Source organism: Melampsora larici-populina (assembly GCF_000204055.1).
Source record: "Melampsora larici-populina 98AG31 unplaced genomic scaffold MELLAscaffold_3, whole genome shotgun sequence".
Lineage (NCBI taxonomy): Eukaryota > Fungi > Basidiomycota > Pucciniomycetes > Pucciniales > Melampsoraceae > Melampsora > Melampsora laricis-populina.
The window spans coordinates 2,179,162-2,197,985 of NW_006768767.1; the positions used below are offsets into that span (position 1 = coordinate 2,179,162).

At 38.7% G+C, this 18,824-nt stretch overlaps 6 protein-coding genes across 6 annotated transcripts; 2 read left to right on the plus strand and 4 right to left on the minus strand.

Moving 5' to 3' along the window:
- Nucleotides 1-219: 219 nt before the first annotated feature.
- On the minus strand, nucleotides 220-3,802 carry MELLADRAFT_90995 (uncharacterized protein; the record flags this gene model as incomplete). Its single annotated transcript, XM_007405215.1, has 8 exons — nucleotides 220-355; nucleotides 491-592; nucleotides 704-828; nucleotides 894-1,302; nucleotides 1,373-2,582; nucleotides 2,881-2,988; nucleotides 3,061-3,235; nucleotides 3,365-3,802. 8 exons carry the CDS (start codon nucleotides 3,800-3,802, stop codon nucleotides 220-222), a joined length of 2,703 nt encoding a protein of 900 aa, XP_007405277.1.
- Nucleotides 3,803-6,934: 3,132 nt separating this feature from the next.
- MELLADRAFT_102435 (uncharacterized protein) lies at nucleotides 6,935-8,056 on the minus strand (the record flags this gene model as incomplete). Its single annotated transcript, XM_007405214.1, has 1 exon — nucleotides 6,935-8,056. The coding sequence occupies one exon, from the start codon at nucleotides 8,054-8,056 to the stop codon at nucleotides 6,935-6,937; it is 1,122 nt and encodes a 373-aa protein (XP_007405276.1).
- Nucleotides 8,057-11,260: 3,204 nt separating this feature from the next.
- On the plus strand, nucleotides 11,261-12,904 carry MELLADRAFT_70820 (uncharacterized protein; the record flags this gene model as incomplete). The annotated part of the gene is made up of 6 exons (XM_007405031.1): nucleotides 11,261-11,523; nucleotides 11,683-11,802; nucleotides 11,919-12,024; nucleotides 12,107-12,249; nucleotides 12,346-12,475; nucleotides 12,548-12,904. 6 exons carry the CDS (start codon nucleotides 11,328-11,330, stop codon nucleotides 12,729-12,731), a joined length of 879 nt encoding a protein of 292 aa, XP_007405093.1.
- Nucleotides 12,905-13,056: 152 nt separating this feature from the next.
- Nucleotides 13,057-13,585, minus strand: MELLADRAFT_33355 (family 1 glycosyltransferase; the record flags this gene model as incomplete). The annotated part of the gene is made up of 2 exons (XM_007405213.1): nucleotides 13,057-13,214; nucleotides 13,288-13,585. The coding sequence occupies 2 exons, from the start codon at nucleotides 13,583-13,585 to the stop codon at nucleotides 13,057-13,059; spliced, it is 456 nt and encodes a 151-aa protein (XP_007405275.1).
- Nucleotides 13,586-13,603: 18 nt separating this feature from the next.
- MELLADRAFT_70821 (uncharacterized protein) lies at nucleotides 13,604-14,882 on the plus strand (the record flags this gene model as incomplete). Its single annotated transcript, XM_007405032.1, has 4 exons — nucleotides 13,604-13,790; nucleotides 13,860-14,374; nucleotides 14,457-14,567; nucleotides 14,629-14,882. The coding sequence occupies 4 exons, from the start codon at nucleotides 13,703-13,705 to the stop codon at nucleotides 14,812-14,814; spliced, it is 900 nt and encodes a 299-aa protein (XP_007405094.1).
- A 2,991-nt stretch (nucleotides 14,883-17,873) lies between these two features.
- Nucleotides 17,874-18,509, minus strand: MELLADRAFT_123583 (uncharacterized protein; the record flags this gene model as incomplete). The annotated part of the gene is made up of 4 exons (XM_007405212.1): nucleotides 17,874-18,001; nucleotides 18,074-18,133; nucleotides 18,244-18,372; nucleotides 18,443-18,509. The coding sequence occupies 4 exons, from the start codon at nucleotides 18,507-18,509 to the stop codon at nucleotides 17,874-17,876; spliced, it is 384 nt and encodes a 127-aa protein (XP_007405274.1).
- Nucleotides 18,510-18,824: the final 315 nt, after the last annotated feature.

Genomic DNA, 18,824 nt, shown 5'->3' on the forward strand with positions numbered 1-18,824 from the left:
CAATTTCATTATGAAGAGCTACACATCTATTTAGTTGAGGACCTGATCTGATACATAACCCAAAGATCCAAAAAAACACCATTCTCTCATAAAGTTGAAACTTTAACAAGTGATTGGAATGTTTTTCAAGTGATATAACAGGATTCAAAACCAATTCCAAGACTTTTCTTTTGACTTTTTTTTGTCTACAATGTTGAGCACTGATGAATTTTGATTGAATTAAACTACCAGTGTGAAATCTGTAATTCTTATCATTCCATCTTCACCACCACTTGCAAGTCTAATCTTTGTTTGATCATCCAATGTAGGTTTAGGACAGAATGCTAATCTCTCAACTGGACTTGTGTGGGTATACCTGAAAAAAGCAATATAATCAGAAATGATTTCCATAAAAGGATTTGAAAATCAGGATATCGAGTGTAAAACTCGATACGTTCAAGTATCGATTGTCTGGGACGCGAAAAGAAATTATGAATGAAGAAATACTTACTGATCTTCAATTGTATTGATCAAGTTCCAAGTATCGAGTCGGTCAGGGTAAGAAGAATAAAGGTGAATACTACCATCTTCTAATCCTACTCCAAGAATCAATCTTTTCAAATATCGATTGATGTAAAGAGCCGATTTCAATAGTTTGGAGAATAGCCATAACAATCAGTAAGCTTAGGATTGAATGATTACAAAAGAATAATGATAATCTTACCGATTATTGAGTAAATAAGGTAAAAACCTGCATGATTTTACAGCATCCTCAAACTTAATGGTAGCAGTCAAAGTCCAAACAGTAGCACTCGACTCCGATCCCGTAGATTTTGACCAGACCTTGACCTGCAAGTTTAGATATAAGTTCAGATGTCACAAAGAAATCAAGAAAAAATTGAAAAAGTACAAACTGTTTTATCACGGGATCCAGTAACGAAGACCTCTGAACCTTTAGGACCCCAAGAAACGTCCCAAATAATACGAGTATGAGCTTTTTCGAATTTCTGCACTAATTCAAATGAATTTCCATCCTTTTCTTCGTCATCTAGGTTACTGACTCCTGAGGGTGCCCATAAACTCCATGCACGATCACGACTGACACTAATGAGAAAAGTATCATCATGGTTAAATGCCAATTCAGTCACTGTTAATTGATGGGATTCCAGTGGATTTCCAATCGCACGAAAAGAACTGGTTGAGTGAATCCGGATGCTAGCAGACATTGCTGAGGTAGCATGACAAGCTGAAGCGATAAGTTTTCCTGAGGCTGATGTTGCTACAGCAGATAATTCGGAGGGGTGTCCGTAAACTTTTTCAACTCTAACAAATTATTTAGCTGATATCAGCAAATCATTGAGCATTCAAGATAGATTAGTGAAGCAAAGCGCACTCAGGCCAAAGTGTACAGTTTAGCAATTCATCTTCGAAGGGTGGACATTGAATTGGCTGAATATGTACGGAGGCATCTTTCAAATCACCTGCAGGTGAATCTTCTGGGCTTTCTGATTCTTCGATACGATTGCTCAAGCCCAAAGGTGGGACGGTCGCGTTCTCGTGACGCTTACGAATCGAAGTTTCGTAGGGTACATTGATCACATGTAGGTCTTTCGCTAGGCGCACAAATCGTTCGGTAGTATCAAAGACTCTTATCACCTTTTCCTCAGAAATGCTGACAAATTGAGTCCTTTTATCTTGGATGAAGCTTAATCCAAATAAATCATGACCGTGTACTTGAGGTCTACCAAGCTCATGCCAACTTTCGGTTGAATGAGCTGATGGTGGGAGCTCCCCACTAGAGATATCATTAGCTCGTCTCCAAGGCCCCCATAAGCGAGTACTTTGATCATGAGAGCAGGAAAGAATATATTCGCCTTCACGATCCCATTCAAGACCTGTGACAGATTGACTATGTCCAGTCGGTGCTATTTGTGGTTCCCAAAGCGCACCTGCCAATGATGGGGATACGGATCCTTGGCGACTCCATCGATGCCATCCACCCGTCCAACCAGAAGCTAAGACCGTCTCTTGGCCACTCTCATGGTTCCAAAAATGATGGGCGCCAAAGAAGCCCAGATTGGTGGATCCAGTTAGTTCTCCGAACCGATCCGAATTTAACCAGATCCCGTTGTGTTCGGCAGACGGTTTCCAGATGATCATAGAGCGATCTGATGAGGTTGATATAAGCTGTAATTGTTTCCCAGGACCTAAAGCCCAGTGAACGTTCGTAATCCATCCTTCGTGACCAAATAAAACGGCCTCAGAAGTCATGTTCCAGGCTGATCGTCCGTTGGGGTGACTAATTCTGTATCTTTTCATTTCAACCTTGAGATGCGATGGCTGACGGGATCCTTCAGCCTCGGATTGAGATGGTATCTTACCTTCATCTTTCAAGGTTTGGGTAAGCTCATCCAAAGCCTTGAAAGGATCTTCCAAAGCTGATGCTGTTCCTGCAGATTCGTCATGCGCTTGACTTTTCACATCATTGGCAGTTTCTGGAGTAGGATCATAAGCTTTCGAGCAACGCCAAAGTCGGATATATCCATCTTGAGATCCTGAAGCCAATAATACATCATCAGAGTTGTTTGGATCTGAAATGAAGTCTAAGCATCGAACCCAATCGGTATGGCCCGGTAAAGAGCAAACATATTTAAACTGAAGAAGAGAATATGATTCCAGAAAAGATCATTCAGAATAATTCTTAAATCATCTACATCACGATTGTGGAACAGCATATTATGAAGATGATAGAGCTTTCGCACCGACAGGTTTGGTAAAGATAAAGAGTACAAAGCAACTTGGGAATCGGTCAGAGCTAAAGCCAGGATGATATCTGCATGTAGAACGTAGAAGTTTTGTCAGCAGAGATGAAGTCTACGCTTGAGAATAATGTCGAATCACCTTCAGATTGTCCGGGAAGTAAAGTCAAAGTCGCGTCCATGGCAATCTTGTTTCCACACTCAATAGTTTGGATCAATTCTGCTATGGCCGTCACCTCGTTTGCATGTTCTGGAAAACACGGATTATATTGATCAGTTGATTAAAACACAAAACTGTAGCCTATCATCTGCTCCTACGAACCAAAATTCTCTGCCACTTTCCATATCATCAGGCGCCCGTCAGACGCTCCGGTAACAACAACATATTCAATTTGATTGCCTGAAGTAGAATTTTCTAAACTGCATGGTGGAAGTTGAACACTAGCCAGACATGAGATCGAGCGCTGTTGACCCGGCAATTCCACAAAGGCTTTCCACTGATCTTAAGTAAAAGTAACCGGTGCAAGGAAACAAAGGCAATGATAAGTCCAATCAGGCGCATCAACATTCAGCTGCAAATGTAGCGGGTTCTAACGAATGATGATAAAAAACAATGAAGGACATACAGACGGGGTACCGTGATGGCCTCTAGGTACATTTTTCCAGATCTTCACGCCACCTTTGGCATCTCCACTCACAAATCGATAATCGACAGACGCAGAAACCAGGTTCTTGTATTCGAAAGATGCCGCTGGATCGTGACTGTAAAGCGGTTTAACCACGGTAACTTGCGAAGTATGACCTTTTGAAAAACTGATCGGTTGATAAAAATTCGAATTCCGACACCACCAAATCGCAATTTGACATCCAGCACCATATACCATACAACCTTCACTAGGCTTCGTATCCGGCTGCTCCTCCTTGACACCTTCCGGATTTCGTCGCGTTCCTATCCGTGGTTGAATCCATGCAGAGCACGAAGAAAAGATATTGGCTGATGCTGAAGCTAACACACAACTACTCTCAGCTAAAGCTGGTACGCCAACAATTTTTTGGGAGTCCATGGTGTGTTGACAATTTTTTTGGTAAATAACCCCCGCTGTTTCCTCATATCGGACTTGATTCTGTCCAGGGCCTCGGGCCTCGGGAGAATTACAGTCAACTCTCGATGTAAGCATATTGACCGTCGACAGATTTGCTGTGCTTACATCGAGCGATGCATAATCACGAAGTAAGAGCATCTCCTATCGTCTCGGTAAAGGGCTTCGGTACGGTAAATTTTACTGTACCGACCCTTAAATTCCCCAATCGTGTCTAAAACACGATTCGGTATCCACCGAATCGGTCAAAATTCTGTAGAGGTCCAGCAAATTTACTGGACCTCTACCGATTCGGTATCTGCGGGGAAACCATTGTTCTCACCATTTGGTACTGTACCGAGGCACTTTCTTTCCAACGATAGTGGATTTCGACAGTTCTGTACCGATTGATACTGTACCGAACACCTACGTACAGAAAATTTACTGAAAATTTACTCGAACGATAGGAGATGCTCTAAGCATAATTCAAGTTTTGCAAACTTAACTAAGTCCCTCGCCAACGGCCCGAGGCTCGAGCGAGGGACTTACCTCAAAAACGTGAATTCTCGCCTGAGAAGTAGGCTGTATTCAGCAAAAAAACTCTACATTGCGATACTTTTTTTTGGGCTCATTAAAGTCACTTTTGTGCAAAGGAATAAAAGAAGCGCCACGAGCCATTACATGAGCTCAAACTTTCAGAAGTCTCATAAGGTGACTGGAAGTACTGCTTCTCGGTGATGTGAGATGTGTCCTTTGCTGAGTGGTTAACCTCTATGTACTAGCTGTATCTGCTGCGGGTTTCAGCCAAAGGTCTTGACCGCGTCAGGATGATCCAGGCGACTGGAAAGACGTTTTTGCTGAAACTGCTGTTTCACCAATCGTGCTATCTTTGTTTTGTCTACCTGGTATGCCTTGACAAACTGCCAGCTCATAAATATATGTCTATAAAACAAAGCTCTATTAGTTCCCACTCAAGCCGAAGTTGCAGAGAGCATAATATATGTACTCATGTAACAAAAGTTGCTCTTGAAGAAAGAGCACTTGGAAGCACTTTCCATATCATATCCGACATTGTATCAAGAGTCAATCAGCCTGTTCCTTGGAAAGACTCCCTCAGTTGCTAATTGGGTGTTGAAGGAGACCAATTATCTATCTTGATGCTTTCAATCAGAAGCAAGTGATGCTTACAATCAACAGTAAATGGCTTTCAAAAAGAGCGAATCAAAAACACAAGCCGATGATCTAGCCTTCACATAAATTGAAACAATCAATATTTGTTGTCAGTCTTTGGCTCAGTAGACGCATTCATGCCTTCAAGGGCTTTAGTTTTCGAGTTCGGCGTAACATCGGTAAAGTATTTATTTGAAGATATGAAGTCAACCAAAATAAGATATATACAAGAGTTATTTGAATATCAATAGAGCACCTTCAGACGATGGAGATTTTGCAGACGTCTTGGCAAAATTTCCTCACACATCAAACTACAGTTTCAACTTGTGGTTGAAGGTTTTTGAACCGATTTGAAGCTTTCTGCCGCCGCAGCGGTTTCGCACTCCAGTTCACCACATCAGAATCAGTTTGCCCTGCTTATTCACTTCCAGTTACTTTATGGAACTTTTGAAAGCTTGAGCTCATGTAATGGCTCGTGGCGCTTCTTTTATTCCTTTGCACAAAAGTGACTTTAATGAGCCCAAAAAAAAGTATCGCAATGTAGAGTTTTTTTGCTGAATACAGCCTACTTCTCAGGCAAGAATTCACGTTTTTGAGGTAAGTCCCTCGCTCGAGCCTCGGGCCGTTGGCGAGGGACTTAGTTAAGTTTGCAAGTTTTGCCCTTTTTTGGCTTGAATTATGCGTTTATGGTGAGAATGGGCCCCCGGCGCGCAAATATAAGCCCCGCTTTGAGCGGGGCAGAGCCAACCCGGCCCCGCCAAGTCAATATGGTACCGCCCAGCAGTCGGACTTACCACACAAATAATCACCATAAAAGCATATTTTTCCTCTCCTGTGAGATTTATGCTTGTATACACAGAGAAAATCTCGCGATAAGAGCATATTTTTGCCAATCTTATGCTTTAATCATTATGCATCAAGCAATTTGATTTTGGCGGAGCACTCACGTATACCAAAAAAAATAGCGCGGCAACCCTTGCTTACATCGCGATATGCATACATGGGGCTTGCTTATATCAAGAGTTGACTGTAGCCTGGGCCCGATCCGGAGAGAAGCCTGAGTGCTCGGGGACCCGAGTCGCGGAGCACGACTTTGGGCCATCCCGGATCCGGTACAGCTTCCCAATTTTGCGTCTCTCGCTCATCCTGTCTCTCGTTGTGGCTGCGTTTTGTCAAACAAGAAGGCTGTGTCAGTGTGGTACAACACTGATATGTATATCTCCTTCCAGAGGCACAGAGCGTATCTATTCTTCTTGGTACAAATGCTCAACCCTTCATCAAATTTTTTCCCAAAGGCCTCACCATCAAGTTCCACTCGACCAGGGTCAAAGGGCATGGGTATTGACTATCTTGCTCAGTGTATTGCAGGATGTTTGAACACAATCAGCGTTTGGCTAATCTTCTGGGGGATTTGATGTATCTAGAGATAGTTTGGATGACTGGTATGCGAGGTTTTGAGCTCCTGGAATATGTCGGGGTTATACGTGATCTAGTTCATCGGAGGCATTGTGAGGCATGACGTCAGAGTCAAGATACTTGAAACTTGTGCCTCCAGGAAGATCTGTTGAGCTTAGAAAGATGTAGATCACACGTGGTCCCACAACCCAGAAACAACAACTGTGAGCTGGTTTGTGTTGAGAATCTCAAACATATCAAGCAAGACCTCATTTTTGGTTCATCACCACCTCACAAAAACATCTTGAGGCTCTCGAGGTCAGAGTTGCATTGCACAGTGTTTACCTTTAGCTTGTTTTCCTTCTCAATTCAAACACTTGGAACTGCGAGTAGATGTATGGGTAGCTCAATGGAACATGACTGAAAAAACAGATGGAAACTTTGAAGTACAAGACCCTAAATTCTTCATGGCTTCACGACTTTCAACTTGCCTCCCAATCTACTCAAAACCCGACCCACAAAAAAGGCCTTGTCCAATGTAGCTTGTTTCTTTTATGTACTTGATATTTTAAACCTTTCTCTGATTTGATCAACACCAGCATCATCATTTAAACCAAGAAAATTCAAATCTCTACCAATCTCAAAATAATTCAAGTCATTAATTTCACTAGCGCGTTTCAACCAACTTTCAATTGTGAACATCTTTACTCCCAAAGCTTTACCAATTGAAAACCAAATCGAACAGATTGATCTCATTTCTTCATCCAATTGTCTAGATTTCATGCTGTTGGGTAAGTTGGGTCTATAATTTAATATATCAGATTCAGCTGCCCATGATCTTAATCCATCAATACTTAAATCATAATCATTTCCATAATTTTGATTAGCAATCTTGACTGGATGATCTGGTTGTTTTAATTTTAATAAATTTGAAATTTCGCATAATTCTTCCCATGCTTGAATGGTTTCTTTACAAACTTCTTTTGTCATTAAATCTCGATAAAAATATAATTCGCGTCTTTCTTGGATTTCTTTTTGTGAGTTTAACATGATAGGTGGATGTAATAAACCATTGTAAGTAACTAAGATCAATTCAAGGAAGTTAGATTGGTTTTCAAAATCAATTGGTAATCCGACAATCTTCTCCAATTCAAGTTTAGTTTCATCATCAGGTTTATGATAACTAGCAACCACTAATCGCTTCTTGAAGGCATTCACACAAATCTTAATCTTTCCATCTTCAGAAGATCCTGCACTACAGACATAAGGTATTGAAGAGCTTTCGAACGTGTTCAAAGGTTCAAGTTTTTCATGAGCAATCAATCCAATACCATTTCCAGTAAACCAAACGAAATTGATGGACTTTAAATTCTCTTTATGCTTCGCGAATTTTTCAATAATCTCTTCATGTCCAATACTAGTAGAGAGTATACAAATCCAATCTGATCTTTGAATAAATTTATCAATATTCGATTCAAAATCTAATTCAAATTGACCTTTCATTTCTAAACACGATTCTACGCTTCCTTGCTTTATTACTTCGTTCGAATGACCTGGATGATTAAAATCTAAGAACATCAATGCTTTTGTGCCGAATCTTCTGTTGAAATCTAAGGCGCTTGTTAAACCTGCTGCACCACAACCTATATATCCAACTCTTGGGATCTGATTCATAATGTTTTTCTAGGTATTTAAATATGAGCTAGAGGGATAATAATGATGGCAGATTGATCTTTTGAAGCAGATTCGAATATATGAGATCTAAATCTTTTGAAAACTCTGATTTTGCTTCAACAAGGATGTCGATTTCGAAAGCCAGACAAAGATCTAATAAGCTCTCAACTAATTTTATATAGTTTAATGATTTTTGTGGGCTTGAAATCCGATGACTCTGAAATGGCCAAACATGTCATAAATAGATAATCAATTTCCTTTAACAATCAACTGATACTTTAATAGTTGAAATCCAAACTAACGAGAACAATGACACACATTGCGCAAGCTCCAATCCGCTCGGTGACGCACCCAGGGAATCATTGACATCATGATCAATTGAAATGTTGTGGGGCAGGTCTCTGGGAAAGGGGAGGAGCAACTGATCGGGCATCAAAATATAGCAAAACATTCGAGCTTTTTTCAGCTTCTTGAAAGCCTGCGAACTCATTTTCTGAATTTACCTCAGAGTCAAAAATTTCAGAATAAATAGATCATGGATTGCGTTTTGCTTTGGTTCAAATTCTCCGTGATGTAATAAGACATGTACTCAGCACTGCTTAAACGGCGAGTGAGTCTTTACGCTGGGTTGTCGAGCGCAAGACTTGAAGCACAAATGATAATATAAAAGATAGAAAAGTGTATGTAAATCATAGAGGTATACCTCATTTCCTTCTCATGGGACAAATACATTATAGTTGCCCATATTTGTGGTGGCTTGGCCTATCTTGATTGCCATAGCCAGACACCAGACAAGAATAAAACAGACTCTGTAAACTTCAATGGATTTTGTGGGCCTTGAATTGACGAAACATGTCATAAATAGATGAACAATTCCCTTCACCCATTATTTGACTCATACTATACAAAATGATAATTAAAACTAAGAAGCACCTTGACACAAATGACTAATGCTCCGATCCACCCCGTGATGCACCCAGTGGAACATTGACATCGTGCCTAATTGAGATGTGGGCAGAGGGTAAGGAGTAGATGTAATGATCGGAGATCAACAAATTCAAGATTTGCTTGAGCTGCTTGGAAGTTTCGAACCTTACGTTCCAGAGACGTGCAAATTGTTGATGAATTACGTTTCGCTTCAAAAATCTGCCAACGCAACTCTGGCTCGCAGTGCTGCTAACCGTTGATTGGGAAGCGCAGCGTACAACGAGTGAGTCTAGACTCGACTTTGAGCTGTTCCTGTTATAAACTTATTGGTGAGTAGTCCTCTGCAGTCCATTTCTACAAAACTTTCATGAGCCTTTGGAAATACGTAGATGATACATAGCATCAAGACCCCCCCACGCCGGCATTCGGGCCGGTCCTAGCCTTGGACGTCAATCTGATGAGCTGATTCGAAGAGGGCGGGGTAAAATCATACTCGTGGGGAGGACGCGCCTTACTGAAGTTTGGGGTGTGATTAGATTTCAGGTTAGCAGTGACCATCTCGAGCCGCCACTTTTCTGCTTCATGGGACCGCAACAATGCCCAATCGACTTACCCTTGTGAATTGATTATTTCCTCATAATGGATTCCCTCTTGAGCTGAATCTCTGCGGGAACGAGAACGATCAAATTTTTGTGATCAGAAAGGACAAAACGCACAAAAACAATAACGTAAATACGAAATTGAAGCGATTCAAACAAGTTGAAATCTTTGATCATTTCCTCTTCAATCTTCAAGATAACTTGGACAGAGAGATTAAATGTCCACTAAAACGCTCAAAAAATTCCCAAAAAAATCCGCGTGCACCTTCATGTAAGGTATTTATTGACTTTCAACCAATGTATGATATCCTTCAAGTCTCTCTTTGACCATTTAGCTTTACTTGTGACCTTTTCAAGACCTTACAGAAGCGCAGATTAGAAGGTTGAACAGCTGAAAACAGATAGTTTCATCAGTTCTGTTCTTCCTTCAGTCCTAGTCAAGATGATCTGAAGTCTTCACAAACTATTTTGACATCTTCTTCAGTTGTGAGGCTTGAGAATTAAGAATTGAATTAATTTTCCAATTGGACAAACTTCCTTTGAATTGTTTCATTATATCATCATAATTTGATTCAACAATTTTCCATAGCTTTCTTTGAGTCACTTTATTTCTGTGAGCTGGTACAACAATACTGTCAAGCCTTTGTTCACCAATTTTGTCTTGCAGAAAGGATTTTGACTCTGGGTTCTGGTACACAAAATTGGTTACCTGGTACAAAAATTGTACACCAAGCTCACCAGATCTCAGTGATTTGACTGTATTTTTAGTACATAGTATCATTCATTCATTTATTATTCTTTGATTTGATCATGATAAAATCAAGAAACTACTTAAATCCAGCCCAGTGCTTGTCACTCTAATTACCCAGAATTGATCTATCTCTATCTCTATCTTTATCCAAAAAGCCCCAACACCTATCCCCTATGACTTGAAATTCCAGGCGTTCACTCAAAATTTTGTTGATTTCAAGTTGTGATTCCAATTGCCCAATGTTCTCCCTCTAAACTTGAGTTCAGTTTCAAAAGTGTACAAAAGAGACCTTGATCATAGGTTTGCACTCCCCTCCTGGAAATCCACATGTTATTCAGGTAAGCCTCAATCTTTTAGTTAAGATTAGGCAAACTGCTTGTGTGTGTCAATCATGAGCCATCACCAGAAGCCACAGATTAATAAAACACAAGTCATTAGCCAGATCAAAACAAGACCATGTAAAAGATTCAGCTTTGACAGAGTAAGAAAGGGAAAGAGAATTCCTCAAGTTTGAATCATAACAAGAGATGAGGGGGATACACCTACCAAGCTTTAAATGGGGGGTGCCAAATGATGTCTTATGCTGTGGTTCATAACTTATCAGCCAATGGTAACACACATGTGGTGTACTCATAGAAGAAACCAGTCCCTTGATCATGCTCAACATGGCTTTAACACCAGGACTTCAAATCACGGATGTGGTATCAAAATTCATAAGAAGACAAGCAGCTGGAACAGGTCATGGAACCTCAAATACAAATGACCACCCAGAATGTGAGGATGTGATCGGGTCTTTTTCAGGGCCGGGCAATGCTCGGGCGCCAGCGGTTTCGCGCCCTGGGTGATGATCGGGATCGGGGCATTTACATGACCTGATGTTGTGATTTTGTAAAACTTAAAACCACCATCCAAAAGAAACCCAAACCACTCTGACTCAACCCAACTCCACACCGCAAAAACCCCCAAACCGATCAAACCTCGAACCCATCCAAAAATGAACAAACTAAAAATGAAATCAAAAGACCCATTGGCATCATCACAAGAAACCTCAAAACTAAACGAATTCGATATAGAAAACTATAAAAGATTACAACCAATAAACTATTTAAAACAAATGATTAAAGAAAACAAAAGATCAGATTTGATTAGAAGTTCAGTACGTCAGATTAGGTTGATTAAAATTAATAATAGTTAAGTTTCTATTCCAAAGAAAAACTATCATCATGCAATTTGCTCAAGACTTTTTTTTGCTCAAGATTTTTTTTGCTCAAGATTTTTTTTGCTCAAGATTTTTTTGCTTTGAATTTTTTTGCTCAAGAGTTTGGTTTTCTTTTTGGTTTTCTTTTTAGATTCGATATCAACTTCAAATGGTTCATCTTTAGTTTCGATTGGTAATACGTCAGTTTTATGTGGTATCAGGTTCGAAGTATCAGAACCGAATTTCATGAATCCAAACCAAGGATACATAAGTAAATCCAAACTCCCTCCTCAAAAGAAATTCTTTACACTGCCAATTCAACAAAAACTAAAGACTGACAATTTTTTTCTGTTTTTTTTTTTTTTTTTTTGATTTTGATGAATTTAGTACCTAATATAGAGATCGGATCACTCTGTTCATCGAAATTCAAACCAAACCAAATCAATGAACAATCCCAAACGATCTTAACCCAACTAAAAATGATTCTTAAATCGTAAATCCCAACCCAAACCCAAACCAAAACCAAAAAAAACTGATTTTGATTTTTGATTTTTGATTTTTTTCCTGAATGAAAGATCAGAAATCATAGAACCAAGTTCATTAGTAATCCAACCAGAAAAACTAGTATGGGTAATTTACATCGACGTGATCTGTTTATCAAATGACGGAAACGTTCTAGACGCCTCGATAATTTCCATTACCCAAGCTCTTCAAACAGGTAACCCATCCCTCTAACCCAAAAACCTCACCAAACCCATGAAAAAAAAACCCAATCCAAAGTGAATTATCTAATTTGATTTTTTCTTTTGGGTAGCTAAAAGACCTCAAGTAGAGTTTGACATAGAAACGAATGAAGTCATTTTACTTGATCCGAACTTCTTTGAACCTATTCCGATCCCACTAAACCATACGATCCATCCTTTCACCTTTTCGATCTTTGAAAAGTAAAATTCCCTTTATCTCCTAAACCCCCATTTCCTTAAATATCTGACTTTTTTCTTTTGGTTGCTGGATAGGAGGGAATGGTTAGTAGATCCGACTTTGTTTGAAGAAGATCATTCCAAGGGATCGGTTACAGTCGTTTTGGATTCGAAGAAAAAGTTGAGGTATCTTTTGGTTTCGGGTGAGGTTCAGCAGGGGTCTGGTGTTTTGAATGATTGTCTTCAGTTTAGTTTTAATAATTTAAACATCAACTCTTGAAAAGCAAAAACCAAACAAAAACAAAAACCAAGAATGAAAACGAAAATGAAAACAAAAATGAAAACAAATACGGTGTTGGAATTGTAATGGAAGAAATCTATGTATTTTTTTTTTTTGGTTTAAATCAAGTTCATTTCTTGATTAAGTAAATCACAAAACCTTTTTGGACCACCTTGAATGTTTTGATGAACCAAACCAAGTGAAGATACACCCGAATTCAAAGCCCCAATCAATTCAGCAATCTCACTACATATCATCCCAAAAAGAAACCCAAGATTTCATCCAACATCAGAAAGAAGATTTTTCAATGGATTGGATTTGAAACTTACTTGAGTTCACAAGTTTGACCTAAATTGTTTTTTGAGATTTCTTCAATTAGATCAGATTGATGTGAATCCATTAAAGTATGATTAGGTATAAAGATTAAGTGTCTTTGATATAGATTGAAGTTTAAACCTAAACTAGCTAGAATCGAACCTGAACCTAACAAAAAACCCCACCAAAAAAGTAGATCATAAGTTTGATATAGAAAGAAAACAGTGAGAAAGGTTTTTACCTGCATGACTTATGACGAGTTTAGATGTGTAAAGTAAATGATCAATGGTTTGAATGAAATCGTAAAAAGTGACTTGGAGAGTTGAGGTGTATGAGTATTGGTTTGGTTGGTTTGATGAGATGAGATGGAATGGAATGGTAGGAGGTGTTGTACCGTGTTGGATGATTAATGAGGTGATGTGGGATTTGATGAATGAGTTGAGTGATGGAATGGTTAAGGTTGATTGGATGAGTTGGTCGAATGAGGTTGATCCTACTGTGATGATTGCTGTTTGATTAGGATCGGATTGGGAATTCATTCTGGATCACTGTCACTCAGCAGCAGCACTCAGCAGTAGCAGCAACTTCAAGAGAAATCAGTCTCAAGACAAAAGTTGAAATAAAAAATAAAAAACTATTTAAAGGTTTTGGAAGTTATGGAAGATATCAATTCAACTTCAACTTCAACTTCCACTTCAAACAAAACTGACGAATTCTTAAAAACCTTCAATGAACAAATCAAAAGTAAGTAATCCTCACTACATTTCCATTCCAAAAGCAAAAAACAAAACTAACTTCCAACATCATCAACAGATTATCAACTTAAACCTGATCCCAACCAATTAATCATTATTAAATCATCATTAAATCAAATTGCAAAAGAAATACCTTCTTATCATTTAAAGAATTGTATTAAGATCTTAACAGATTTATCAACTCATCAACCAACACATCAAGAAAAGAAACCTAAATTTTCATTTAAACGAATTCAACCTCAACTGATTATCGATGCAGATCGAGAGAAATGTAAACCGAATGAAGATGAACCCAAAGAATCAAGTGTTGAATCGGAACCGAACCACAATGGCACTCAAATCGTAAATCAAACCGGGATCGTATTCAAACCGAACCCCATCTCTTACCAAACCTCATCCATATCTTTTCTTCATATAAATCATTCTATTTTAGACTTAAGAAACATGTGCAAACTAAAATCAATTTCGATTCAAGGTTTAAGTAACTCGATCGTCATACTTGATCATCATTTAGATGGATCTTTTTTGATTTCTTTTTCAATTGATTCGATCCTAATTTTCTCTTCAAACCAAGTTAAGTCTTCTTTTCTTTCTTGTTTTTTTTTTTGTGTGTGTGTGTTTTTTTTGACACTTTTCTTTTTGGACGGGGTTTTAGATTAGAGTTCATGATTCTTATGGGTTATGGTTCTGGGTTGAACGTGGAACGATTCCGATAATCGAAAGATCTAAAAGCTTACACTTTACTTCTAAATCCTCAACTTATCCTGTAAGTCTTTCCTCAACACATCTTTGTTGAATAAAATTCTGATGTTTTTGAGGGGTTTTAGGTTCTTCAGGTTTTGGATTTCAGTCAACCTGTGAGCCATTCAAATCAAAGTTTAAATTATAGATTGGATTCATCGAATGCAGGAAACGTATTACAAGACGTTTTGGGATTTGTGGATCGGATTGATGGGAATGAGGGTATTGAAGATCGGATTCAGGAGTTTATGAAACGGGTTTTGGTTTCTTGAAATATCAATTGTAAAATTAAACTTTTTTCTTTCTTTCAACTAATAAGGATTGATTTATTTATATACATGAAGAAAGCATTATTCGGTTTCATATGGTAGAACTTATAAACCAATCTTTCTACAAAACGGGGTTTTACAATCACATATTTAAGTTGATCATTCAGACTACGAGGATCGATGTTTTCCAATCTCTCCAATCTCAAAAAAAAAGTATTAGTGGGTTACAATTTTAGAGTACTAAAGAACATCAGTTCTACTGTTCTACAAGTCACTCGAAAGCCGCTCAAGATTTCATGACATTGTGGTTGTCTTTGGATGCTTCCCATTCACCTTATCCTACAACCACCAAGAATCAATAATTGAGTGTATTTCTAGTATTAGTAACCGATCCATGGAGTCACATTTTATTACGATTTATTAAAGAATACACCAACCTTGATGAACAGAAATGGAGCATAGGTTGAGTTTTTAAATGTTTATGGATTGGAACCAAAGGTATTCTTGAAGTGGGAGGTTTTGGGTTAGTGGAAGATGTGTTTGGTCTTATCAGTTAGAGAAATTGATGATTGCATGAAATGTAAATGGAGTGATCATTATTCTTGATGGTTTGTGAGGTCCATACATATAAGGAGGTGTGTAGAAGTGTATGGTGAGAATTTGTTGAGGGTTGAAGTAAATAGATGTAAAGTGACAGAGACTCCAAACAGATTGCAAGAATAGAGTTGGTAATGATCAAAAAGTTATGACAAAACAAAAAGGGATGAGAATGGGTTTTTGGGTAAGGACTTGTTGGATTTATATACAGTCAATCTAGATTAGCTTGTCCGAGCAGATTTTATTTATTTATTTTTTACAGCAATACAGGTAAATCTATAAGCATAAACATATGATTCATATGCTTATGTTTGTCTGGTCATGAGTCAGACCAACCACTGCTGACCACAGTCAACAGCGCTTCACTATTATGAACCTTCAGCACCGTACTTTCATCCTACACGCATCGATCCCATATTCCATTTCAGCCAAGGACCTCTAGTGTGAGCTTGACCTTGTCTTCTAGGCTTTGAATTCAATCTCTTTACTTCAATTCAGACCTCTAAGCTTCGATTTGGCCCTCTGCGTCTTCGATTCAACCCTCTATGTCTATTTGAGTCTATCGGTTTTGAAATCTTGGCTTTGATGCAAGTGAAGGGCTGTCTTTAGCCCGTGTTCTCACTTTTGAATCCCTTCTTTAGGCTCCAGATCCAACTCGTAAATTCAACTGTTAAGCTCTGGCCATTTGTTGACTAACTCAATCGTTCCCTTCTTATTTATCTTCCTTAGCTTTGAATCTGTCACATCAGATCAAATCCATTGTCTCAATGTTCATTCTGCTTGTATCTCATCTAGCCTCAGCTTGCCATTGGGATACAGTCTCTTCATGTGGTGCTTCAATCGCTTTCCAAATCCATTGATACCATGCCAGAAAGTGAGGAGATCGTGTGCAATGATCATGGTCACAGATAGGCAGAGTGCCAACAGTTCTTAGATCAAGTCATAGATCGTGTACTCCACACTGGAGTATGCAAGGAAGCCAGCAACCACCAAGTATGATCTCAGGTCCTACTGAAAAGGAAATAAGACAGTTCTTCATGACCGCAAAGTAAGAAAGTACAGTGCAAGTCTTTAAGCATTTGCAAGAGGTTTGTGCATTCTGAGACTGTGGGCCTAATGAACTCATAGGCGACAGAAAAAGCCCAGAAATTATATCAACTAGACCTGAGGATGATGACAGTAAACAGTCCATGTTATTGAATTGATTGAGCATTGGGATGACAGGTACAAAATTCCTATACACAGATAAGACACTGATTTTTTCTCGAGAAGCACAGCGAAATCGGATAGCAAGAAAAAACAATATAATGAGATCCACAGACTGGGTAAGTAGCCTCTTACTGATGATTTGCAATAAAACAAGATCGATCCTCGCCGCTGGATTGGATCTATTAGATTGCTGGATCCCCAAATTACTCTAGAGTGTCTAAACCAAAGACCAGGGCTTGAGTTGACAGGCAGAAGGGAGTCCAAAGAAATGTAACATTTCAATTAGCGGGGGTTTAGTCGGTGAACAGGACTTAAGTCAAAGAAAATACACACCCTGAATTGGTAATAAGATAGGGAATTGAGTCGATGAGCTTGGAGATATCTGATGAATGGACCAGGACATTGGACCGATTGGACAGACAAGGAAGATATTCAAAGATCAGATGATCGATCGCAATATGAGAACAATATTCAAAGAGCTTACTTGAGTCAAAGCCGAGTTGTTACAGCCGAGATCGAAAGGGTGGTTGGATCGCGGGATGAAAGCCTAGATGATATGCACAATTTTCAAAGGATAGTTAGTGACGAGGTAAAGAGGATTCAAGTGATTTAAGGATGGGTTTGGACGGAATGGATTGATGCTGATAGATGCTGATCAGTCAGAAGCTTGAATCGTCAAAACGGGCCCATTCAACTGAATGTGGTGTCGCAGTTGAAGGCTATGTATGCTTATAAAATGGCCTGTATTGGCCTGTATACGTCTGAAAATAAAAATAAAAATTCTCGATTGGCCAAGCTAATCTAGATTGACTGTAGATGGATGGTTGAAGTAAAGAATTTTGAGATGTAAAATGTATGAAAATGTTGGTTGGATAGTTGATGAAAATTGATGTGGGTGTGATTGATGAGGGCCTTTTCATAGGGATTAAAAACTGATGTGGAATTTGCACCTTTTGGGCAAAAAGCACAACATTCAAAGTTGAGATTGTAAGTTTGCCCTATGTACTCCCTTTTTGCCAGTTCACTGAATTGGAATTGGAACACACACTTAAAATTTGTAGGACTTAGTGTGGAACAAAAAATATTAAATGTATCCAAGTCTGTCAAACAAAAACACACTGCTTATGCACAAATTGATGTCTTCTTCTACTAGGTTACTTCAGGGTATCAGAATGTACCGTAAAATTACTACAAAATCATAGCTCACTAACCAGATAAAGCTATATGCATATAATTACTTCTTTGAAAAGGATTGATTAGAAGCTTCCAGATGTGATACTCAACCTGTTTTGCGCGTACCCAAGATCTACACTGAATGATAACCTTGAACCATTCATGAAGCTGATCTTAAATGTTGTCATGGCCAAGTTGAAGGTGACTATAGCTATATTGTTGAAATTAAACATCATTAGAACATTTTTCCCCATCTCATGTTGGGAACCTCATTATGACTTACGATCATATGTAGAGAATTGCAAATCCGAGTAGGTGCCTCGTTCCACCTTTTTAAGGAAATCTAATGTTGAAAAGAAAATAAAGTCAACCAATTTGAGGAATATCAAATAATAACATTTGGTAGCATAGGCAGGTATGTTTAAGGGAAGGTTCACTCTGTGGCAAACATACCTGGTTTATTTAACCGCCTTTTATGGTAGAATGTTGCCCCAGGGGCAATGATATCATGAAGTTCATCACTGGAAGAAGCTCTTAGATGACTTGCAAAATTGGTAGCTATCTCTTTGGCATCCTCTAGTTCTGTCAAATTTCCAAACGTTTTGTAACCCACACCTTCAGGAACATTCAAATTTGAGTTTTAATGACTTACCAGTTGAGGATACAAAAGAAATTAGTATAAAACACAAGAGTGCAGTTGGAAGTAATTTTATCATCATCTTGAAGGTAAGGCAAGAATGAATATTCTAAAAAAGTGTGAATCTATGTATTTGTCTATGAGAAGAATTTGGTACGGATGATGAGATATGAAAGCATTGGATGGGTAAAGGTAGGACATTTTATAGTCAAGATCTGAACACCAAGACGTTCTGGAACTCATTACTCAAAGCCAATGACACTCATCATTAGGTTCCGAGTAGGACGAGAGCTCAAAACAGCTCACCTAGAATTCTCTTGATCCTCAATCAGAGGATTCTTACGCAGAAGAATAGCAAGAGAAATAACCTTGGTGACTGATCAAACATTCCTATAAA